This window comes from Hemicordylus capensis, chromosome 1 (genome assembly GCF_027244095.1).
Source record: "Hemicordylus capensis ecotype Gifberg chromosome 1, rHemCap1.1.pri, whole genome shotgun sequence".
In the NCBI taxonomy this organism is placed as follows: Eukaryota; Metazoa; Chordata; class Lepidosauria; order Squamata; family Cordylidae; genus Hemicordylus; species Hemicordylus capensis.
Window position 1 is genome coordinate 404416902 of NC_069657.1, and position 25543 is coordinate 404442444.

The 25543-nt window shown below is 44.7% G+C and overlaps 1 protein-coding gene across 3 annotated transcripts in view; it reads left to right on the forward strand.

Moving 5' to 3' along the window:
* The window catches only part of PLB1 (phospholipase B1), a 158223-nt gene that overhangs the window by 103513 nt on the left and 29167 nt on the right, over positions 1–25543 (forward strand). For all 3 annotated transcript variants that reach the window (XM_053306297.1, XM_053306290.1, XM_053306307.1), the window contains 7 exons: positions 5672–5730; positions 8309–8376; positions 10916–10959; positions 12109–12208; positions 15561–15612; positions 21525–21605; positions 24077–24142. In XM_053306297.1, coding sequence (XP_053162272.1) covers positions 5672–5730; positions 8309–8376; positions 10916–10959; positions 12109–12208; positions 15561–15612; positions 21525–21605; positions 24077–24142 — 470 coding nt within the window. The remainder of the gene's footprint in view (positions 1–5671; positions 5731–8308; positions 8377–10915; positions 10960–12108; positions 12209–15560; positions 15613–21524; positions 21606–24076; positions 24143–25543) is intronic.

Sequence of the window (25543 nt, forward strand, 5' to 3'; positions counted from 1 at the left end):
CCCAATTCCTTTGAAATAATTCTGGCAGCTTCCTTGCCCCCACTGGGCACTACCACCCACCCTACTCTGCTCTGGGCCACCCCTTTCCCCCCAACATGAACCTATACTTTTGCTGAAACCTCCATTCTTCCCTATGGGAAAAATCCTATACTTCAAAAATTCACCAAAAATCAGCCCTTTGCCCAATTCCTCTGAAATTTGGGTGGTAGTTTCCACCCATTGGGCACTACCACCACCACCCACTAGTTTCCCCCCGGGGGCCATTATTTAAATTCCAAAATGTTTTGGATTCAGATTTTGCAATTTCAAACAAAGAACAAAATTGGGGTGTTTCGGATTGGCTGATTTCGAACAAAGAACAAAATGGAAGTGTTTCAGATTCCGGCCAAAAACAAAACAGAAAAACAAACAAAATGCACAACCCTACTGTATTCTGAGCTGAGTTCCCCAACATTTTCATGTCGTTGTTAAACAGCATGAGGGACAAGATGAAACTCTGTGGGACATCATAGTCCAATGGCCAAGCCATCAACAGGAATCCCTCGGCACCACCTTCTGGAACCACCCCACCTATCATCCCTTCCAGCATTAAAGTAGAACCAGATCCAGATGAGTCCCACTGATTATGTGGGGCCAGAAACTACTTTGGGGCAGACCCATGGTTGTAATGGAGGCCATGGAGTCCTGAGCCATTCCTGACAAGGAGGCCTTGTGGATGTAATAACAACCAATTTAAGAGACTCCAGTAATAACAATCAATTTAAGGGACGCCATCTAGCCTGATTTTAATATTTACTTTAAAAGGTCAGAGTATTGCATTATTGTGATTTTTTTAAAAAACAAAAAACTGGTAAATAAATATGATCTTCAATTTAAATTTCTCTTCGTTCCCAATCTTTTAGCATTGTTGGCCTTTCCATTTTCATTCATATTTCAGCATCCATAAGGGCTGTTTAACTGCATTTAAAAATGAAAACTGGGTCTGAAAACTAGCTCTGAAAACAGCCTGCTATTACAGCAAAAGTGCTTTTTAGGGCTGCTGCTGGTATACAGGGCTGAAATAAAGTATACAGTTAGGCTGCATAAATCCCACTGACTTCAATGGCTTTTAAACACCTAAACTGCATGTAGGATTGCCCCCAAAGTGAGAATTAAATCCAGAGTATAGCAACAAAGATAATAAAGGCTTTGGAAACATGTCTCATGAGGCAAGTTGATTTTATTGTTTAGCAAGTATTTTTAATGTTCTGCATCGTTGATCTGCCTATTATGTTTCTTATTTTTAAAAAGCCCTGTTCAGGCAATCTCCAACTGGGTACATGTACACACAAGTACAGAGGGCACAGGAACCTGGGGACGAGTCCTATTAAACACAGTGTGGCTTACTTTCAAGTAAACCTGCATAAAGATGGCCTTTTTCTATAGTGAATGCCTATTCAGGCATTCTCCAACCGGGTACAGCAGTATTCCCCAACTGGTGTGCCACGGGACACTGGCCACTGTGCCATGCTGACGTGTTTTGAGTCAGCTCCAAGTTTAGGGAGTTTAAACAGCCTGCTTTTGAAGTTGACTGGAAGGACATGTTCTTCCCAGATAGGAGGGAGCTTAAGCTCCCTGCTTTTGGAGCAGGCTCGCTCCCTTATGCACCAAGAGTGACACATCCTTCCTGATGCATTATGGGATGAATCAACTCCAGGAGGGACACAAGGGATGGCTACAAATAAAAATAAAAATCATGTAAGAATAAAGTGGGAAAACGAAGCTAAAATAAGTTTTAAAAAATTGCACAGCAGCTTTGCCGCATTAAAAAAGGGTGTGTATGTTGCAGAGCCGCCGCCCCCCCCCCCAAGTCCTGCTATGCTGCCTCATCGTGGCGGGGGGGTTGTTCCTGGGAGGGATGAGTGAAGAATGCCGGGAGGTATACTCCCAGTAGGGTCACCCAAAGCGCGAAGGTCATCCCAGCTGCCCAGCTAAAGCAAGCAGGCACCTATATTGGACAGCAGCGATATAGGAAGCTGCTGGAGGTGGACGATTACTTCAGTGACAACAACAAAGGCATCATCTCATACTGTGTGGGAGAAGGCAGTGGTAAACCACTCCTGTATTTTACCAAGAAAAGCACATAGATAGACAAAATGGAATGACTGTCAATGTAGTGCCGGATGATGGGCCCCTCAGGTCGGATGGTACTCAACATGCTACTGAGGATCTCTCAGAGTCCTGATGGTGTTTATGACTCAGTTAGACTAAAGCCTTTTGGACGTCTAGCAGCTGATGTTGCCGTGTGGGAAAAGAAAATCCGATGCGGCAAAGACAGAATTACAATGGGAACATGGAACGTAAGAAGCATGAATATGGGAAAGCTCAACACAAAGAACGATGAAATTCTTCAAACAACCAAAGTGGTGCCTATACACATGAACAGCACCAGATGGAGTACACAGAAATCAAATTGATTACATTATTGGTGCAAGGAGGTGGAAGAGCTCAGTTATAACAGCAAAGACATGGCCGGGGGCCGATTGTGGAACAGATCACAAACTGCTCATGTGCAAGTTCCAAGTCAAGCTAATGCGGAAAAACAAAGCTATCCAGCTTCCATGATATGATCTTGAGAATGTACCCACCATTTTCAAGGAAAACATCAGGAATCACTTTTAAGTTCTGAACCTCATTGATAGGGAACCAGAGGAACTGTGGAATGAAATCAAAGAAGTTGTTAAGGATGAATGTAAAAAGAAACTGCCAAAGACCAAGAAACAGAAGAAAGCAAAATAAATGTCAGAACAGATGGTAGAAATTGCCAAGAAGAGGAGAGAAGCCAAAGTCAAGAAAGATAAAGACCTCAGGAAGGAACTTAATAGGGAATTTCAGAGAGCTGTTAGAAGAGACAAGGAGCAATACTACAATATCTGTAAAGACCTTGAGGATGGAAATAGACACGGAAAACCAAGGCAAGTTTTCCAAAATTCTCTGAACTCAGAGGGAGGTTCCAACCTCGAATTTGTATGTTAAGGGATGCCAAAGGATAGATAGTAACTGATTCAGAGAAGATCAAACAGAGATGGAAGGAATATGCTGAAAATCTGTACAGCAGGGACGTCAACATCCAAGATAGTCTAGAAGATATTCCCTACTTTCAAGAACATCTAGTACAGGAAGATGAAGTGAGATCAGCACTCTGGTCAATACCAAATCGGAAGGCTACAAGAATTGATGGAATAGCTACAGAAAGGAGACTTAACAGATTGTGAAACCATCAAACAATATCCTTAATTTCACATGCTAGCAAAATAATGCTCAGGATCATCCAACGTAGATTAGAGCCCTATGTGGAAAGGGAAATGCTGGATGTTCAAGCTGGTTTCAGAAAAGGCCGAGGAACAAGATACATCATTGCTGATGCATGCTGGATAATTGAGAAAGCCAAAAATTACCTAAAGGAAGTCAATATGTGTTTTATTGACTACTGAAAAGCCTTTGATTGCATCAGCCATGTCAAGGTGTGGCATATCCTTAGGAAAATGGGACTCCCAGAACATCTCATTGTACTTATGAGAAATCTATACACAGGACAGGAAGCCACAGTCCAGATGGAACATAGTTAAATAGACTGGTTCCAGATCGGCAAAGGAGTAAGACAAGGCTGTATACTTTCTCCCTCTGTATTCAAGTTATATGCTGAACATATACTGAGAGAAGCTGGATTGGGAGAAGATGAGCGTGGTTTTAAAGTTGGAGGAAGAAACATCAATAACCTGTGCTACGCTGATGACACCACTCTGATAGCTGAGAATGTGGATGATCTCCAAGCTCTAGTAATGAAAGTCAAAGAGCACAGTGAAAAAATGGGATTACAATTAAATGTAAAGAAGACTAAACTAATGACAACGGGTACAGCAATTAGCCTCAGAATTCACAATGAAGGCATTGAAGTGGTAGATAGCTTCTGCCTTTTAGGATCAACCATCAACAGTAAAGGATCCAGCCATCAAGAAATACGCCACAGACTAGCACTTGGTAGGGTTGCAATAAAGGCCTTGGAAAGGATACTTAGATGACATGATGTGCCTATATCTACAAAGATTAGAATCATTCGGACAATGGTTTACCCCATGACACTCTATGGATGCGAAAGTTGGACTTTGAAGAAGCAAGATAGAAAAAGTATTGATGCTTTTGAACTTTTGTGTTGGAGAAGACTTTTGAGGATACCATGGACAGCCAGGAAAACAAACAAATGGATCATAGAACAAATCAATCCAGAATTTTCACTCGAGGCACAAATGACCAGGCTCAAACTATCATACTTCGGACACATTATGCGAAGACCCATCTTCCTTGAGAAGTCCATAATGCTGGGGGAAGTTGAAGGAACGAGAAGAAGAGGACAACCAGCAGCAAGGTGGATGGACTCTATTACGACAGCAATGAATGCACCACTGAGAGAACTTGAAGGCCAAGTTGAAGACAGATCATCCTGGAGAGAATCTATCTATGTGGTCGTTAAGAGTCGACACCGACTTGACGACACTTAATCAATCAATCAGTGTTGCAGAGGGCCAGTTCAGTGTGCCACAATATACTTTTTAAAAATGTAAGTGTGCCTCAGGATGAAAAGGGCTGGAAAACACTGGGGAATAGTATACCTACTCAAGAGGAAGCAGAGTGCACCAGCTGACACGCCTCATAGCTATAACCCAAGTCTGCTCAACTTTGGCACCCCAGTGGTTTTTTGACCACAACTCATATAATTCCCAGCCAATAGCTAGGGATTATGGGAGTTGTAGGCCAACATCTGCAGGAGGGCCAAAGTTGAGCAGCCCTGCTATAACCCCTGCTCTTCTGTAGTTCAGCAGCTAGCAGGCGATATAGCTCTGAAGTGTATCAGCACTTGCAGGTGATTCTAGCTGGGAGTTATTCACACTTGGCTTGAGGCTTCGGGGTAAATGCTGAGCGAAGCCACTTCGAAGTACACTTGCAGCATTGAGGGAAGCAGCCCCTCCCCTCTGCGCTCGGTTTTCTTTTGAAACAAGTCCACATGGCATGCTCTGTGTTTTCCTTCTAGCCGACTGGGGGTGGGGGAGAGAGCTCCTGAAGAAATAGATCTGCATTTCTGAAGAGAGGATGCCTCTCATCATGCTAATGATTGTACATCAGTGCCTCTCCCATTTGCTCTGGTGGTTTTCAGAAAAAGTAGCTTAAAGCCAGCATTTTAAAAACCCGGATGTATGTCGAGATAAGCTAGAATTCGCATCACAAAGCCTGGTTTGTGTGTGGAGTGGATCCAAAAATCTCGAAGGGACTTTGAGGTAAGTTTGGCTGGTGTGTGAACACACACACTCTCTTCTGAAGAAGATTCGGGGCAGAAGCCCTGTGTGTAAAGTCTCCTGGTGATCTCCTTTTGCTCCTGTGCCCAGGTACATTGTACCCAGTTTCTATAGCCTGAACAGGACTATAGAAAAAAGCTAATCTTATACATATTTACTTGAAAGTAAGCCCCCAGTGTTTAACAAGGCTTGTTCCCAAGTAAATGTGCAAAGGATTGCACCTTTACAAGAGTTAAAGTTCTCATTTCTTAGCCCCAGCTATATATATTTTTTCAAAGCTTTGTCTGTTTAACATAACATACCAGCAGCTATCTTCTTCCATATTTTCCCCCCTTGTCTAGTACATAAACTTCGGCCAGCTGACATCCAAGTAGTAGCAGCCCTGGGCGATTCTTTGACGGTAGGTCCGCAACATTCAATATACTACTGGGAAATTCTGTGTGTCCCCCCCGCCCCCCCCGAAATGCTATGGTGTCTGCTGATAGCAATAGCAATAGCAAGCAATAGCACTTACATTTATATACCGCTCTATAGCTGGAAGCTCTCTAAGCGGTTTACAATGATTTAGCATATTGCCCCCCAACATTCTGGGTACTCATTTTACCGACCTCGGAAGGATGGAAGGCTGAGTCAACCTTGAGCCCTTGGTCAGGATCGAACTTGCAACCTTCTGGTTACAGGGCGGCAGTTTTACCACTGCTCCACCAGAGGAAAGTTATTACCAATTACCGTGGAAAGTTAATACCAATAGCTCAGCAAAGGAGAATTCACTCCCAATGCTGTTAGTCCAATGAAAAGTATCATCTGAATGATCTGGGATGCTGTCTGATCAACCTATTATGTCAGCTTGCAACAGGATTCCTATTAAGAAAAGATATTCAGGTGGCAGCTTAGAATAAGGCTTAGAGGGCATGCACGTGAGCAGCCTTACTAGGTTTTGCACAGCCCTACCCAGGTAGAGCTGCTCACGTGGAGTGCCAGAATCAGGCCCAGTCCCAACTCTGCCATGCCAGGTAGCCCAAGCTTTTTACCTGGGCTTTTACTGAAGTAGAAGTGTGCAGGCATGTCCTTCTACCCCAGTTCCTGATTGTGTGCTGCTCTGGCTGTCTGCAGACTGAGCAGCCATAGAGCCGGGTGGCTAGAGCGCCCAGCAGTGAGTAAATCCCCCCATGCACCACACTCTTCATGTGGCGCATTGTGGGATTTCTGAAGGCTGGGCTTTGTTTCCTTGGCCTCCAGATGGCTACGCTGCTCCTGGCAGCATGACGGCATGGCTGAAGAAAAGACAAGGATTGCCTGGGGGAGAGGTAGGTGGGATTCTGCATCTCCCCCCATCCCCAGGTCTCCACACCCTGCGTTACAAAGTCATGTGAACAACCTTTATATGTCTTTATTGTTCAGCTATGGGAGCCCCTTTGCATTTACTATGGGAGCCCCTTTGCATTTACTTTTGTATTAATTAATTCATAGGACTGTGTATATATTTTTATTTTTGTAAGTGGAAGATCTGTTGACTATTATAAACATGATTCTGATTTCATACATCTTTTAGAATCAGATCTATAGTCTCATGAATAACTATGTATGGAAATTTGTAGGAATTTGTTTGGTATCTTATGGGAACAGTGTCAGAGTCCAGGAGCTGCTTTAACTGTTTTGTTTTCAGATCTCAGCATTCCCTTCATTCACAGAGCAGCTCCAAGGTCAACCAGTGAATAAAACATGGTGGAGGAAAAAGTTGTCATCTATACTGACAGCAAATCAGTACCAGTTTGAAAGTGGTTTAATGCTGATCTGCATGTTTACCGTAAAACATCTGGGGACAGCTGCAAATGTAGGAATCAGTGGCTGACATGATGAGCAAAATTATTTAAGGTAATCCCATTGAAATTAAAAGGACAAGTTTGACAATGCCTAATTTGTTATTTTAATTTCAATGGGACTACTTTGAGTAATATCAAAGGAGTGTCATGTCATCCAGTGAGGTTCAAACTGTACTTTTTGGGGAAAGAAACATATTTGCCTTCTGTGACAAAAGAAGGATGCAAATGTACGCGAGATAGAAATCCCACAGTGGAATAAGTTCCCTAGACAGGTTGGGGAATCTTCTCCACTGGGGGCATCAGACAAGAGCTGGATAGGCATCTATCAGGGAATGGGCTACTTCAGTTACAGGTTATACTATCTCAACTGAAGCTGGATCACACAATTCATTTGCTCCCTTCTAGACCTATACTTTGCTCCCTTTCAGACTTCTATTATAAACTCCCAAAATGCACCACCACCCCAGTTGTAATGGGACAGCCAAGCTCCCGCTTCCTTATGCTCTCTTTTGCTTTCTTTCTGCTGTCTTTCTTTATTTACCGTGATACACAGTGAAAGCCTATTTCTGCCCACTTTGTGCCATTTTGCTTTGCACTTCTACTCGTTGTTGGACAGGCATGGACATTTGCAACATGAATTTGCTGCACTTTTCCCTCTGTGGAGAAAATCCATTACTGCACATCCTTCCAAAGAATGTGTTCTTTCTTAAAAAGAGAGAGGGAGGGAGGGAGGGATCTAGGAAGGTAGCTTTTGGCAGGGAAAAGGTAAATATGATTCTGATTCAGAAGCAGGTAAGGTGTAGACATGCAAAGGGAAATATACTGGCTGACATCCAGACTAACACTGCACTAGTACAATGAACAAAGATGCATACATGCAAGAAGGTCACAGAGATGCTCAAAGTTACATAAGCCACAGGTTACATAAGCAACACTAGTCTAGAATTTACCAGTACCTGGTAATTCACAGTTCCTGGTAAATTCTGGTTGACTTTATCCATGATTTCATCAACTGCAGCCTTCTAGTTCAGCCTTTATTTATTTATTTTTTTGATAGATAACAGAATTCTTCCCATTTTATTGCTTCCTCTGGTTCACCCCCTTATCATTTGTCATGATTGATTGATTGATTGATTGATTGATTGTCTTTTATAGACTGGTGTAGGAGCCCAAGCAACTGGTTTGGATGATATACATATAAACTGGAGAGGACTTTCCTGGAGGTAGAGCTTTTGCTTGAATTTTCCACCTGGTTCCACGGGAGTAAAGAATTTAAGGCCTCTTGCTTAAGAGTTAAGAAGAGCACTATAGAGATGAAAATGAGAGTTGAACGTATGTGGGATAGCACATGCTATCTCTAAGCATGTCCTCATACCCACTCGTGCAGCATGTTCCTTTCCAAGAACAAAGGCCTTGTGCATATCCTTCCAACAACATACTGCACCAAGCAGTTTTTACTGTGAATTGCATTGATGCACTTCTATCACAAGTTGCACCTCAGCAAATAATTTCCAAATTAATCAAGGCTAGAGACTAGTGCCAAGCCATAAAGCCTCCACAAACGGGGATGGGAGGTAACAGGCAGGCAGGCAGCTAACATAACTCTTAAGTGTGATGATATAATGTCATTTGTCTTTGAAATAAATGGCTCTGGATCTGTTCAGTTCAGACTTCTGCAGCAAGGGTTCCCAGTAAGAATTTATTAAAACACAGTGAGATGGTAAGATGGCTCACACGACCAAATGGGGAGCTTGGGGGATGGCAGGAGACTACCTGCCTTCCCCCACACCACCAGAGCCTGATCGGGGCTCCGCCACCCACACAGCCATACGAGCAACACAGCAGCAAGCAGCACAACAATCGGAAGGTGGGAGGGAGGAAGCCGGGCCACCAGGTATCCCACAATGCACCACACAAGCAATGCGGTGCATTGGGAAAGTTCCCTGCTGCTGGGCGCTCCTTCTCCCAGGCTCTGTGGCCAAGATGGCTGCTGGCAGCACAACAGCCCACACAACCAGGCAGTGACGTAGGAGGCATGTGCTTGTCCTCCTGCCTTACTTTTAGACTGGGTTTTAAACCATGGCTACCCAGGGGAGGAGTGGCAGGATCAGGAACAATCCTGGTGCTTCACATGACCAGCCCTACCTGGGCTAGCCCTGGGCTAGTACCCAGTCATGTGAACTACTTTAGTGGCTGTTAAAATCTGGAGAAAATGTTGCCTTTGACAACTAACAAGGTATCATCTTGACATATGTATAATGAATGCACCTAAAGGAGCAAACAAGCCGTTTGGATCTAACCAATCTATGTCTGAAATTACCTAGCTTTCTCAGAAATTAGGTTAATCTACTCCTGTTAGTCTACTTTTATGGTATTCTTATGGCCATTACTGACTGCTTTCTCCACTATGTGGTAAAGGCCTTTTTAGCCAGATATATCCACAGTCTGAACTGGCAATGGTTCAGCATATATTCAGATCTCAAACCAATCATGGGGAGAGCAAGTGGGCATATGTAGGAAGGATTGCTGTATATATGCATACACATGTTATGCAGTGGAAAACATTAAAAGATTAGTTGCAGTGGGGGATTATGAGACTTCTGTGCACAAGTGTGACCTGAATGTCAGGTATTGACACACTTCCCTAAAATCTAAAAGCCCCAGTTATCCTCTGGCAGACCTCGGTGCAATCTGTCCTCACTCAACAACTGTTCACAAGTATAATTTATTATCAGCAAGGTCAGCATAAGAAGGTCGGATGAGAGTATATGCACCATGCCACTGAGTAGGGTTGTATTTCTATGTTCCAAAGAGGGTGTTATTGACAAGGGTCTGATTTCTGTTTTATCTGCAATCCAATTTTGACTTGATTTGATATATTTCAATAATTGGCCTTAATTTCTGTTTATTTTATAGTTTATACTGGAAGCTTCCCTCCCCCCACCCCCTTCTTTCATTTCCCAATCCATCTCCTCCTCTCTCCTTTCGTAATGCACTAGCACCATACTGTGTTTCTTGGACAGATGGTGCATCCTTGATACATACAGTGCTAATGCTAACTTAGCAAAGAGGCACCTTTTAATGTGGTGATTCTCTTTATTTAGCAGGGGGAGAGTAACTGGCCCTATCCACCCACAGCTCAGTACCTCCAGTGACTGTTGTTGGTGTCTATCTTATGTTTTTTAAAAAATTGTGATCCCTTTGGGGACAGGGATATTTATTATTTATTTATTATTTCTCTGTGTAAACCACCCTGAGCCATTTTTGGAAGGGCGGTATAGAAATTGAATAAATAACAATAATAGCCTATATTCTGCGATAATATCTATAATAATAACAGCAATAACATTGATAATGAAATCCAGCCATCCCAGGTCCTTGGGAAGGACTCGAGATCTGGATAAAACAAACCAGTCAATAACACCTGTCTGTGTAAACAACAACAACAACAATAATAATAGTAACTGGTGCCCTAGGTGCAATTCCAAAAGACCTTGAAGAGCACCTCAACACCATAGGGGCCACAGAAATCACCATCAGCCAACTACAAAAAGCAGCTTTACTGGGAACAGCCTATATTTTGCGACAATATCTATAATAACCAACAATATTGATGATAAAATTCAGCCATCCCAGGTCCTTGGGAAGGACTTGATGTCTGGATAAAACAAACCAGTCAATAACACCTGTTCGACTGTGCAAACAAGAAATAATAAAATAATAATAATGCCACTGACTGATTTTGTATGCCTCTTTCTCTAGTGCTGGAAGTGAAGGAAGTTTGGAGACCCACACAACTTTACCGAGTGAGTAGCTTGAGACACATCAGTGGTGAAAAGGGAGGGGGGGCACCATGTTTGTGGGCTGCTGTCTTGGAACAAGTATTAAGAAAGAACATACTGCACAGGGCTGGCCTCAGGGGCGTAGCAAGGTTGAAATAGCACTGCCTATGGGGTGATGATGGGCCCTCTGCCTTCTTATTCCATGTCTTTGCTGATGAAGAACTATATGGGGATGGTGAAAAAGCATTCTCAGCAAACTAACCTCTCTATCACTCTTTTCTATCACTCCTTTCTATTGCTCCTGTGCAAATTAATATTACACACTGTGATCAGGAGGCAGCAGCTTGCTAGTGAGTTGGGGGTGGGGGGGGAGAGTGAAGCGTGGGCTGTTTCCCAGCCAGTGGACCCTCCTCCCTTATGGAGCTTGGGGACATTTGTCCTCCGCTTCTTCCATTACAGCTATGCCCCTGGCTGGCCTAACTATGGAAGCAAACTGGGCAACTACCTGCAGTGCCAGAACTCCAGGAATGTGTGCCAAAATCATATAAGTGACTTGGAGAATGAGAGTCAGTGGATGACATCCTAACAAAGCGCACATGTAAAGAGGGACTGAGGGGATGTGACTGGGCCCACGTGTAACTCCCCCAGTCCGTCTTCTTGTATACTGTTGCACAAGCAGGCAAGGTGTGGTGAAAAATGTGTTTCCACCTGCTGGGAGGGAGTGTGCCATCACTACTGTACATAAAGTCCCCATTTCTCTTTCCCACATCATCAAAATTCTTCTCCCCTTTCGCCATCTCCAAATGGCGAATTCGGGGATCATTTCAGCTCAGCCCCAATAGTGAGACTGTATTCAGACCACTTAAATGATCAGGAAAACTTCTTGAAGTAAAATGTGTGTTTTTTTACTTCAGCATTGACATTTTGAACTGCTGAGGGAAATGCAACCAAGATATTTCAGAGAGATAACTCTTTTCTTTTCTGCAATATTTCTTTCATGATTGCCCACAGCTACAATAATGGGCAAATTCATAAAAATGTGTCTCAGCCCTTAGTGACTTAACAGCAGAATTCAGAGATCTCACACCTTGACTACAAAATGATCAACGGGAATTAACAATGGCTCTTGCTCGTCATACAATTACTTACCTTGAGTTTCTCCTTCTCTGCCAGACATTTTGAAAAAGTTTAATTCGAAACTCTTTGGCTTCTCCACTGGCACCCAGAAGGAAACCGCTGGATTCAACAGAGCAGTGGGAGGAGCCACAGCACAGTAAGCACCATCGAGATAAATTTGGGGAATGGATGGGGTGGCATAAAGAACCAGCCAAATCATGTTTTTCATTTCAAATTTTATTGAGTTTTAACAATAATAACCATAACAATCATCACAATCATAATGAACACAAATTGACTTCCCGCGCACCTCTTTTCGTGATACCAACTATAAATTTTACCCTTATAGTAATATTAATTAAACCTTCCACCACCATTAATCAGCCCAACCTGCATTTCAGATTTCAAATCCTGCTGTAAGATCCATAGTAGGGAAATAATTCTTTAAATAAACCAAAAAGGGTTTCCAGTCTTCCTTGAAACGTTCTAAACTTTGGTCTCTAATCAGTGTTGTAAGTTTTGCCATTTCTGCATATTCTAAAGTTTTTATCAGCCAGTCTTCTTTTGAAGGCAATTCATTAGTCTTCCATTTCTGTGCATATAATATTCTGGCCGCCGTAGAAGCATACATAAAAAAAGTTAAGTTATTTGTAGAAATTGCTCCTTGTGTTATTCCTAGCAGGAAGGATTCTGGCTTCTTAGGAAATGTCACTTTAACCAGCCAAATCATGTTAAACATAAGCTGGGCTCCAAAGCTGAGGGCCTTCATTAATACTAATGAAGCCCTCTGTGCCACTCAAAAATATACCCCTGAGGGCTGCGCAACCCTCAGGGACATATTTTCAGGTGGCACAGCTGAAATCTGCGGAAATAGATAGCTAGAGCATACCAAATACCATCTCAGAGGCTCAAATATACAGATAGATCATTGGGTGGAAGCAAGCAGCATATGCACTCCTACAAGGCAACAGGCCTGCTTCCTGTCATCAGTTCCTCAGAAAGAGACTCTTCACTCGTAAGGAGCCTTCAGCTCTCTCCCTGTATCTCTCTCTGTCAGTGTAAAAACTGTATATCTGTCCTAGGCTGCTTTTGTTCTCTCACTCACTCACTCCTTATATTGGGGTAAGCAATCTGTGGCACTCCAGCTGTTACTAACTACAACCCCCATAATCTCCAGCCACAATAAATTTTCTGTCCTAGGCTGATTTATTTCCTTCCTTCCTTCCTTCCTTCCTTCCTTCCTCTCTCTTTCTCACACAAACATATGTGTGCGCACACACACACGGACAAACACACCCATATATCAACCCTCTCCTTAGCTTGAGGGTGGGGAGGTGTCACCTCCTACAGCTCTGCTTGCTTTTCTGATTCCAGAGATATTTCAGAGATATCTCTGTACCCAGAGACTCCCATTAAAAACTTCTGCTGGCAACTAAGGAACATGAACTAGGCATCCTGGGCTATTAACTGATAATTATCTGCCTAATAAAAGATTTGGCTGGCCATCAGCCACATCAATATGGTGGCAGAACAACATCTGCAATCTTTCCTGCTGTGTCCCAGTGACAGGTCAGGCCTCTGATAGCAGTTTGTTGCTGCTGCTGGCCGTGAAAGTGGGATTCATTCTGGGCAGACTTCACAAACCCGTGCCTCATTAATTCTGGTGCTGCCACACAATTGAAGGAGTGACTCATGCCCTATGAAATACATTTTTGCTTGAGATTTCCATAGATAATGTTTCTGGTTTGGTTCACCTCATCTCCTTCTGGGATAGGAGCCTGGTCTAGAAATCCAAGGATCCTCTCTCACTAGTACGCCTTTTACCATGTTGTACCTGTCTGAATGCATTTGGCAACCCCACAGGCTGAGGACCTCAATCGATCACCTCTCGCCAAGCACTAAATTGACTCCAGAGGGAGTGAGAGGTTAGGCAGCACGGCTGTGAAATAGCACAGTGCTTCCAAGTGCAGCCATGAGGATTTAGTGCTTTAACTTCAAATGTGGTCTGTCAGAGGCAATTCTTCAACAAAAATAATTGATCTGAACTTCCCTGCTCTTTGGCAGGCGTCCTGGCTGGTGGTGTTCTGCAGCTTGCTCGAGTCACCTGTGCAGCCACTGTCCTATACAGTGCTTGCTGAAGAATCCCTTGCTTTGTATATCTCAAATAACCTGGGCTCTCTGCTAAAATGGTGCCATAGCCAAGAACAGGGGTAGGCAACCTTGGCTCACCAGCTGTTGTTGAATTACAACTCCTATTGTGGCTGGGGATTATGCGAGTTGTAGTTCAACAACAGCTGGTGAGCCAAGGTTGCCTACCTCTGGCATAGTGGAATAGGCTCAGGTTACTGCTGTTACATGGTGCTGGCAGTTCTTTTCACACTGAGATCCAGTGTGGTGTAGGGGTGAGTGTGCTGGACTAGAAACAGGGAGATGCCAGTTCAACTCACCATGAAACTCACCAGGTGACCAGTCACCTTCTGCCAGCCTAGCCTACTTCACCTTCTGCCTGTTGGAGGGGGGAGTTTTATGCAGCCAAGGATGCACATGTGAGGAGAGAGAGGCTCATTAATGGTACTTGGAGACTGATGATGCTTAAGGTCCAAATGGTTTATTAGGAAAATTACAGGCTGCGGTAGAGAGCCTGTGTCCCTGCAGCTAGCTACCTCATGGTGCTGGGAAAGAGAGAAGGAGGAGCAGAAGGAAGAATATCAATCTACCTGTCAGGTGGGCTCAGAGCAGAGGGAAAGAGCAGAATCAAGAGGGGTTCCCTTTCTCGCTACCTCTGCCCCTGAAGCCCCTAGTGGTCAGCAGGATAAACAGGTGTAGAGAGATGATGTTTGAGGACTCACGTCTCCAACAATTCAACCCTGCTCTTCCTCCTGCTGAGCTCCCTGGATATGAAAAGGAGAGGAGCAGAGTGGTGGGACAGAGGGAAACAGACACTCTCTCCCACTACTCTTCACTCCTCCACTCTTCCTGGAGGAGAGTGGTGGGCTTGAGTGTCTCCTGTTTCCCTGCTCCTTTTATGATTGAGGTGGAGGAGCACCTTTTTGCACTGGCTGGCATGCCACTGGATGTTGGGGAGCGGGGGCGGGAGGCATGTCGCATTAGAGCCAGGCACTCCTGCAAGATCACACCGCTCATCCTTTGTTAGAAGAAAAATAGCTACCTGCAGTTTTTCACTTCCATGAAGAGAAGCTACAATTTTGTGTTTGTGGCTCCCCAGTTACATTGCTCATGTGAATTGATCCATCGCTTGAGGAGGTTTTTATGTTTGTTTATTATTGCATATTCCATCTTAAGACAATAGTGCACTCAAGGTGGCTCACAATTCATAAAGTAAAACAACACAAAAAGCAATTGAGAAAAGATAAAATCAGATTTTTACAAATGTTTCCACTAGGCGCCTGCTGGCAAATCAGGAGAACTGGCTCCTGGTTTCAGAGCGTACAAGTCAGCCTGGGGCTTGCCAAATCATATCTGACCCATCTCCTTTCCTGTCTCCATAGGAATCTCTCAGCCCAAGCCCGTGAATTGGTAGACCTGATGAAAAGCAGTTCGGTAAGCACCTCCAGATACCAGGTGCAGGGAGCAGTGTCAAGAGAGGGAGCATCCCTTCAGCTCCTGCTCATGGACCTTTCAGAGGCATCTGGTGGGCCACATTGGAAAACAGGGTGCTGGACTAGATGGGCCTTAGACCGGGTCCAGAAAGGGTTTTCTTATATTCTGAGTATGCATTATGGAAGTCTAATGAGAAAACTGGCAGTTCGCTCCCGGGCTTCTTCTCCAAGATAGGGCTGAGAGAGATTCCTGCCTGCAACCTTGGAGAAGCAGCTACCAGTCTGTGAAGACAATACTGAGCTAGATAGACCAATGGCCTGACTCAGTAGATGGCAGCTTCCCAAGTCCCTATGTTCACTCACATGGGGAGGTCACTGATTCTCCCCACCACCACCATCTGCAGCCCCCTGAATACTGTTCCTCAAGGGGTTGTGGGCTGACCTTTTGGCTTTGCAAGGGGACAGGAAGATGCAGACGGAGGAAGAAATCGATGACCTCCCACTTGCTTGAAGGCAAAATGGGGAGTTATTAAAAGTGAAACAAGTGAATTATAAAATAAGTGCCTTCCATTCACAGGGAGTCTTTGGATCCAAGTCCTTCCCTCTTTGGGGGGTGGGGCTATAGTCAGTGATAGAGTACTTGCTTTACATGCAGAAGATCCCAAGTTCTGTCTCTGGCCTCTCCGGGTAGGACTGGGAAAGACTCCTGCCAGGTATCCAGGAGACTGACTGCCAGCCAGTGTAGACAGTACTGAGCTAGATGGACCAATGGTCTGAGGAAGTAGGCTCATTCACATGCTTATTTTTAGGGTTGGACAAATGTCCTGCCCTAGTTTGGGAGCTGTGATCTCCCATTTTGTGATGGTGTGCAAGGGGGAAAGCAAGGTAGGAGGGGGAGGAAGTGATCATCTGTGGAGCAGCAGTTGGGTTGGAGGGCTCCATCCTACCCAGCCAGCTGCTGTACCCACCCAGGTTTTTTAATGAGGTCGGGCGAAAAGCCTTCTGACCCAGCTGCTGCTTAACAAATGATCACTTCCACCCCCTCCAGCCTTGCTGTTTCTCTCATACATGATCCCAACACAGGAGTGCATGCAGCTCCTGAACTAGGGTAGGAGGTTTGTTGTCCTACCCTAATTAGGATTGTGTGAACCACTGTGGTATAAGGCTGCTTCCTATGTCCCTTTATTAAGTTCTGTGTTCCGAATAGCAAAAAGAGGGTGGGGGTGGGGAGAAACCCTTTTGGCCTCACCTTACCTCTTCAAACCTGCTGGAAGACCAGCGTCAGATTATCTTCTTAAGCTATTCCCAAGCAACCTGCTAAAATGTCGGCTCATATTATGAAAAATGGTTAGTTTTTCATCATATGAAAGCCTCCGTTATTAGGCATATGAACCAATCACCTTGGTTTGTGCAAAAGGAGGTGAGGTTGTTGATTTGGAATTGCAACTGTGGGGTTGCTCATTGTGGGAACATGGGCTCCGTATCTTCAGCAGCAGCAGATGCTTTCCCAGGTCACGTTTCATTTTTTGTTGCTGTCAGTCTATGCTCATTTGAGAGCTTGGTCTCTTAAATAGCTCTCTCCACTGCTGTTCACATACCAGAGCTCTCAGGTCTCTACCCTGGCTCAGGCTCTCCGAGTCTTTGTCAAAGCGCCAGACTTCGCAGGGGCCTAGGCTTCTTCCATATTTCTGGCTGGTATCTTTTCCTCCTGCCCTTACTACCCTTTAGGGCATGCTGCAGGCAGGGAAGAAAGCAGTCTGCAGGAAGGCCAGACACTGCCCTTGGAAATCTGGAGGCTGACAAAACAGGTCACTCATCCTGTCAAGACGTTCTGCGTGAGGCTGAAAAGCGAAAGATATGCACTTTATTTTTGTTTTTTTAATTAGAATTTTTAATTTAGGAAAGAAGAAAGAAGAAAAAGGATAGTTACATCTCTTGAGCTTCCAGTTACAGCAATTATATATGATATTTCAGATTATACAAAGAAAGAAACCTCGTCCGCCTTAGTGTTAACTTTTACCAGTACAGGAGAACACATAAACTTATGCAATACATTTCGGGATCATTATTGAAAAGAAGAATCAATTTCTGGGAGTAATTAGTAACATTAATAGATTACAAAATATAGAAAGATAACCACTTTTCTTGTGGTTTGAACCCCACCGTTCTGGCTTCAGCAAACCCTTTCCTTTTAACTAAGCCTTTTTCATAGGATATGTACTCGCATTTTAATATTTGGAAAGAAAAAAGAGGAAAAAGACATTCTAATGGGGAAAATGAGTTAGATTTCCTTGGGATTTTTAAAGGTAAAAGTTTTTATAACAATATCCCTAATGCAAACACAGCTAAAGGTAAGCTGTCAATTTCTTTGGGAATCAGAATTGCACTTTGAAACCTCGGGCTTGGGTCTGTAAGACTATAATATGGCTCTGTTTAGAGACTAACTATTCAGGTCTGTCCTTGATGAATATTCAGCAGCTTCATCAGTACAGGCAAAATGAGATGGCCCCACCTCCTGAGGACTGGGACATCCAAAACACAGCCATAGCATGCTCTAGCTTTTGCATTTGCTCCCCATTGTCCTCAGGCTGCAATTCAGGATCATTGGCTATGACCTAAAGCCTTGAGTGGCCAAGGACTCAACATACCTAAGAGATGGCCCCTGCCTTACATGCCATCGTGATTTCTCAACCTGATAGAAACAGTGCCGCCCCTCGAGGGTGTGGGGCCATGGAGATGCAGGGCTCCAGCGAAGCAGTGGCAGCACGGAGATTCCTGCCTGGAGCCTCCCTGTCCCCACCACTGCCAGTCCTGGATCATGGCTCCTGCCGCAGCAGTTGCACTCCAACCCCGCTGGGCCCCATTGGTTGCAGGCTCCACTTGGCTGCAGGCAGTGGTGGCTCTGGCTGGGCTGCACCCTTCTGTGGGCAAATCAGGGAGGAGAGCCTCCCAGCCAAGGCTGCCACTGTACACAGCCAAGCAGAGCATGCTGCAGGGATGCCCGGCTGAGTTGGAGCATCCGGGGCCAGTGGCAGTGGGGACAGGGAGACTCCAGGCAGGAATCTCCATGCCACCAACACTGCTGGCATGGGGTGATGGGCCCAGTTACACCACCAACACCACTACCAAGGACGGCTCTGGATAGAAACCACCTTCTTAACAAGGCCATCTGTGCGCCAAGGAAGGGCATGACACTTATGCAAAGTCAGCAGCTGCCCCACATTAGTGAAACTTGCTTTCCCTGGAGATCTGCCTGGGCATTATTCAGAAGCATTGCAAAGGCTTTTTATTGAAGTTGGCTTGGGGTGGCTGCGTGCAAATGCAGAGGCGAATGTGGGAATGCCTTGCACTGCATAGGGATGGCATTATTTGCCACCCCCAAACAGAGAACCAACCACATAATCCTTTGCCCTCACAAGGGGAGTCATTTGAGAGGAAGCCGAGGGATCTAGTGCTATCAAACTCCTGACAAATCATTTTGTGCAGCCCTGGGGTGGGGGTGGGGTGGCAGCAGAGCTTTCCAAAGCCCAAAACCTTGTCACAGGTGCAGAGAGCTGACCTTGCTGTCCATTTTTGTGCATTAGAGGATCTGTAAGGACTGGGGAAGCAGAAAAGGAGAATCTCTTTCCCTCGCTGCCTTTTCCTCTCTTGAGCAGCAGCCGAGTGGAAACGCTGACATTTGAGCAAAAGTCAAATGGGTTTAGCGAGCCATTATCCTGGCCTTATGAAACAGAGGAGAATGATGTCAGACACCCCTAGCACCCCTTTGAAGTAACTGGAACTGAAGTCGAGGGCCAGGCAAACAAATCCTATTAATGAGACAAGAATTCAGCCTCGTGAGTGATTCCCAGGCCTTTGGTAGCTTTAGGACAGATTCACCCAGGGCTTGTTATGTAAACCCATGGCTCTAAAAATAGCCGCCATCCATTCCTTTCTTTGTACTGCATGTTACAGAATGTTTTCCACTGAGTTACGGCTTTCAGCAGCCCCTATTGTTGGCTGGCAATGACGTCGGTTCAGCAGCTGCCGGCCTTCGCTAAGCATAGCTAAGTCACCTAGCTTGGGACTTCTTCTTTGATCCAAATGACCACACTTCTGGGCATCCCCTCTTTCTTTTCAACAGTTCTGGTAATATGCAGCTGGCAGTGACGCCCACTGCTAAGACTTCATCTAAGCATCTCGTCTGCCTCTTTTGCTTGCTTCTGTACCAGTGTGGAGGGATAATGCTCCCTCATCCTAACCCCACCTTCAGCATCCATTTGGAATCGAAGCATAGGCGTAGGGTCTATTGGACAAGGGAGGGCAAAGGTCCCTGGGCCCGGAGGGTCAAGGGGCCCACAAGCAGAGGCCTGCTGCCATCTGGGGGGCCATCCCACTGCCCACCACCCTGCCGATATTTCTCACATTAGAGTTGAACAATTAGAGCCCAGGGGACGCGCACATGCAGCTGCTCCTTTTCTCTTCTGCAGTGGCGGGTAGGGAGGGGGGCTGCAAGAAGCTCTTTCTGTTTGAAGGACACAAAGCAGCAGCTCCACTGGCAACCGTGCAGGGCTCGGCAAGGTCTGTGTTTCCCTCCTCTCTTCTGAATGGAAGCACTGTTTTGTAAAACGCCTTTGGATTTACCGTCTCTGGACATCACAGCAGAGAGGAGGGAGAGGCAAGCAGGCTGCCCCGCCCTTTTGCATCTGATGTCAGATGCAGGGGCGTGGCTTGGGGTGTGCAAACGCTTTGCACACATGCTAGGAGCCCCCTTCCTGCTGTCCCCAGGCCCCAGGGAAGCTAACTATGCCCCTGAATTGAAGCCTTGCATATGACAGAATCTTACAGAGCAGTTTTTATGCTCAAACTCCAGAGCAGCTGTCACTTGCTCCCTTCAGACAGGAAGCCATGTGCCTTACCAAGGAAAAATACACCCTGGCTTTTAAATATATATCTTTCTGTACCATCCCACTGCAACCCCCAATACTCCTGATCCACAAAATGAGGCATTAGAGTTTCAGACAATGTTTTCCCATCACAAACCATCCAAATACTTCATTTGAACTAGTTTGTCCATTAGAATGTCTGTCACTTCATTCACATGACCACGTATACCTGGGCCCAGCCCCTGCCCTGGGTGTGCATGGCTGTGTGAGTGGATATGTGTGCATTCAGTTACCCCATTCACAAAATCATGCATACTTAGTGTGAATGGGGTGACTGAGTGCACACACACCCATTCACACAACCATGCATACCCAGATCAGAGGCTTTACCAAGGTGTGCATGCTCATGTGGATAGAGTATGTCTTGTTTTCATGATTCCTTGTCTCATTCAGAGTGTTTCAAATACATTTTCTAATTGATGTTCTTGCTCCAGCCCCCCGCATTGGATGTCAGACACAGGGGGCATGGCTAGGCTGGATGGGATGGCTCCACAGAGAGTGGCGAACGGGTTCTTTGGGCCCATCTGCACAATGGTGGCTCCACCCCTGGTGACAGAAGACAGCTGTCATACCTCCCATTAGTCTTTTCTTCTCCAAGCTCAACATACCCAGCTCCTTCAGCCATTCCTCATAGGACTTGGATTCCACACCCCTCACCATCTTTGTTGCCTTTGAACCTTTGTGCCTATGAAATGGCATTTCAGGCTGGTATGTAATATGTGACATGGGAAACATGGGCTTGGGAATTCACTCTGAACTGGCTTTTTTCCATGGAGATGACTTGAGTTTACAAGTGCTTCTGCCTGATATTTGGCAACTCCAGGCACAATTCTGCAACAATTACGTAGAGAAACAATTCCTGTGAGAGCAGAATCTACAAGGTTCTGATGAAAGCCCTCTTGATTGTATTACTCATTACTCTCTTGGATCTTCCAGGCATCAAAGAACTGCTATAATATTGTCGTCCATTTCTTCTGTGTCTCTCCAGGACATCAACTATGAGGAGGATTGGAAGTTAGTCACCATTCTGATTGGAGGCAATGACCTGTGCCAATATTGCTTAGACAAGGTACTGTATATATCTGTAAGCCAGAAGTACAGATGTAATTGTATTATTTAGAAATAATACAATTGATTTTCACTTCATATTTAATCAGTTTGAAATTAGTGTCCCCATCCTGCCATTTGATTATGGCTCTGCTCTCAGATCTTAGCTCTGGTGATTTTAAGAACGTTTCCTGGTAGGGTTGTCAAGTGACTGGAAACCAACTGGTCCAGCCATTGCTGAGTTGTCTGATGTTCTGTTTCTAGAAAATCAAGATTTTCCCACCCCTGTCCATTCAGTTTAAGGTGTTTAATGCTTTGAAGTGCTTATAATTGTGTACATTCATGCACTCAATGGATTGGTCCAGGAAATATGGAAACGACAGAGCCTAGCATGCCCTAAAATACAATGGAGACTTCTGCGGGTGCTCAGAAGACTCATATTTTGGTGTAGGGGGGAACAGTGGGAATTTAAAGAGAATCCCTTTGCGGCCCTCAGCTTTCCCTGCCACTTGTCCTCTGCCTTGCAAGGTAAGTTTTGGAAAGGTGTAGGGAGGAAAACCAGTAGCAGGAAAGACTGGGGATAGTGGAGGGGGAAGGAGTTCCTGAATACATTCAGTCTCTTTGACCTATCAGAGAACTTTTAGGGAAAGACCACATTCTTTTTCTGAGCATTTCCTGAGAACACTTGGAAATACTAGAAAGCTATTCACACAAGCAACCCAACCCAAGCTAGGGCAGCCCAGTCTGGGTTAGGCTGCTAGTGTGCAGCGCTGGGATCACTCCAGATCCTGGCACTGCCAGGCTGCCTAACCCTACATTTCGCCCCGGTCTTTAGCCAGGGTTGTGTGTATTCTCGGGCTGCACGCAGCCCGAGCATACACAGAGTCAGGTCCCTAGAGTGCCCAACACCTGGGGGATTCCCCCAGTGCACCACACTTCTTGGGCGGTGAATTGTGGGATATCCAGAGGTGGGGACGCATTGTCCCAGTCTCCAGAGGTCTGCACAGATCATATGGGAGTGTGTTCTACACCAGAGTTTCTTAACCTTGGGCCCCCAGATGTTGTTGGACTACAACACACATCATCCTCAGCCACAAAAGGCCATATCTGGGGGTGATAGGAGTTGTAGTCCAACAACATCTGGGGGCCCAAGTTTAAGAAACCCTGTTCTAGGGCATCTCACCTGTTTGGGAGGATCATCTGGGGGTGGGGGTAAGTTTGGCACAGCCTTCACCCTCACCCTACTGCCCAGCGGTCATGTGCATAGCCTGCTCGTTGATTCTTTATTGAAAAGGGGGGGTGTGTGTTCCTGTGTCTACCTGTGACATCAGTCACAAAGAGTGATTTGCAATTTCACCCACATTCACCAAGTTGTGACTTAAGTTTTGTTTCTGCTCCCCATTGTACTGTTCTGGCAGGGACACTCATCTAGTCCTTGAACAAGAAGAACAGTGGCAGATCCCTAAAAGGCTTCCTTCTTGCCTTACCTCACAGTTCCCAGCATTGACAAACAAAATGATCCAGTTAACAAAGTGCTGATCCAGTCAACAAAATGCTTCTCTAGTGTTCTCGGGGGGGGGGGCGTTGTTGCACTGTGGTTTCAGAATCCCCAAATAACTTTGGTAAAGAATAACATGCTTACAGTTACACAATTTCCTTGTACACTGGTAATTTACAGCCTTGCAGATTCTTCTTGGGATGTGAAAATTGAAAAGTAATTGTTTTTGCTTTTTAATTGTTTTATATTACCAGACACAAAAGATTCTGCAAACAAAGTACAAGCCTTCACAATTTTAATTTAATTTAATTTAATTTAATTTAATTTAACAAAGACAAAAGAGGAAGAAGGTGATAGGAAATTGGGATTATCAAATCTTAGTCTGCAGAGGTGAATTTGACTTGAAAATTACAAGTGATTCACATTTGAAATTTGACATTTCTTAGCCAACATTTTAAACCGCATTTCAGATTTTGAATTTTGTTGCAAATTGAAAGCTTGCTTATTTATTTTTGTTTGTTTGTCATATTTATATACTGCCTAAAACATATATATCTCCAGGTGGTTTACATAAAAATCTAAAATGCGGCAAAGAGTTAGAAAACAAAACAATTTGAGCTTAATTTCACTGGTTGTATTGCACCCATGTCAGTGTTTGACTGAGGTCATAGCTTGTTCAAATCAGCTTAAATCCAAGTCCTTCTGCTTAACTGAATCAGTCCATCTATACCTGCTTTTAAATACAAGTGGATGAATAAAGGAATCTAATGGCCATAAGCAAAAATGTATGCTAGATAAGTAATATGCATGCTACAGCTGTAAGGTTATTTAGAAACATTTTCTTCCAAAAATATCGATCAGTCATTGATAATATATGTCCTCCTGTATATCTCCTGCAAGAAAAGACTATGCAGTGGGCATTGGGGGTGAGTTTGTCATCTACAACTTTTCATGTACTACTGAAAATAGATCATTTGGTGCTCCTTTTTCTTCAGGAGACCTACTCAGTGGAAAAATATATAAAACACATCCAGGACACGCTTGATATCCTTTACAAGGAGGTAAGATTTTTAAGACACTCTAGAAGGCTGTGTTCTTGGCAAACACACTTACATATTTCTTAACCCTTGTAAATTTTCCATGCTCATGTTTCATTCAAGCCCTTCTTTCAGATAGCTGGCACTGGTACTGTCTCACCAGGAGGGTAGTCTAATGACCTTGATCACAAATGGCCAGGAAAGTAGTGAGGTTCTAGTATGGGGAAAGTGGCAGCATTACAGGGTTTTCTTCATCTCAGATAACATACTGGAGCTCCATCCTCCCTGTTTTTTCATAAATACTTATGGATATTTGTGTAGCAGTTGAGGGAAAAGGATAAGCAGACTATCTAGGAACATAGGAAGCTGCCTTATACCGAGTCAGACCATTGGTCCATCTAGCTCAGTATTGTCTACACAGACTGGCGGTAGCTTCTCCAAGGTTACAGGCAGGAGTCTCAGCCCTGTCTTGGAGATGCCAGGGAGGGAACTTGGAACCTCCTGAATGCAAACATACAGATGCTCTTCTGAGAGCTGCCCCATCCCCTAAGGAAGATATCTTACAGTGCTCAGACATGTAGTCTCCCATTCAAATGCAAACCAGGGTGGACCTTGCTTAGCAAAGGGGACAATTCATGCTTGCTACCATAAGATCAGTTTTCCTCCCCCTCTTCATCTCCTAATAGTCCATAGACTTGACTACTGCAATGCGCTCTATGCGGGGCTGCCTTTGTACGTAGTCTGGAAACAGCAGTTAGTCCAGAATGCAGTTAGTCCAGTTTTCCTCCTCCTCCTCATCTCCTAATAGTCAATAGACTTGACTACTGCAATGTGCTCTATGTGGGGCTGCCTTTGTACATAGTCCGGAAACTGCAGTTAGTCCAGAATGCAGCAGCCAGATTGGTCTCTGGGTTATTTTGGAGAGACCATATCACTCCCCTCTTAAAAGGTCTACACTGGTTGCCGATTAGTTTCCGGGCAAAGTACAAGGTTTTGGTTATAACCTATAAAGCTCTAAACAGCTTGGGCCCTGGGTATTTAAGAGAACGTCTTCTTCGCTATAAACCACACCGCCCATTGAGATCATCTGGAGAGGTTCATCTGCAGTTGCCACCAGCTCGTCTGGTGGCTACTCAGGGATGGGCCTTCTCCATTGCTGCCCCGAGGTTTTGGAACACACTTCCTGCTGAAATAAGAGCCTCCCCATCTCTTACAATGTTTAAAAAGGCAGTCAAGATGCATTTGTTCACCCAGGATTTTAATTAGATGTTGTTTTAACTGTGTTTTAATAGTTCTAACATTTTAAATTTTAATGTGTTAATCTTTTTATTGGTTTTTATTGTCTTGTAAACTGCCCAGAGAACTCACGTTTTGGGCGGTATGAAAATGTGATAGATAGATAGATAGATAGATAGATAGATAGAT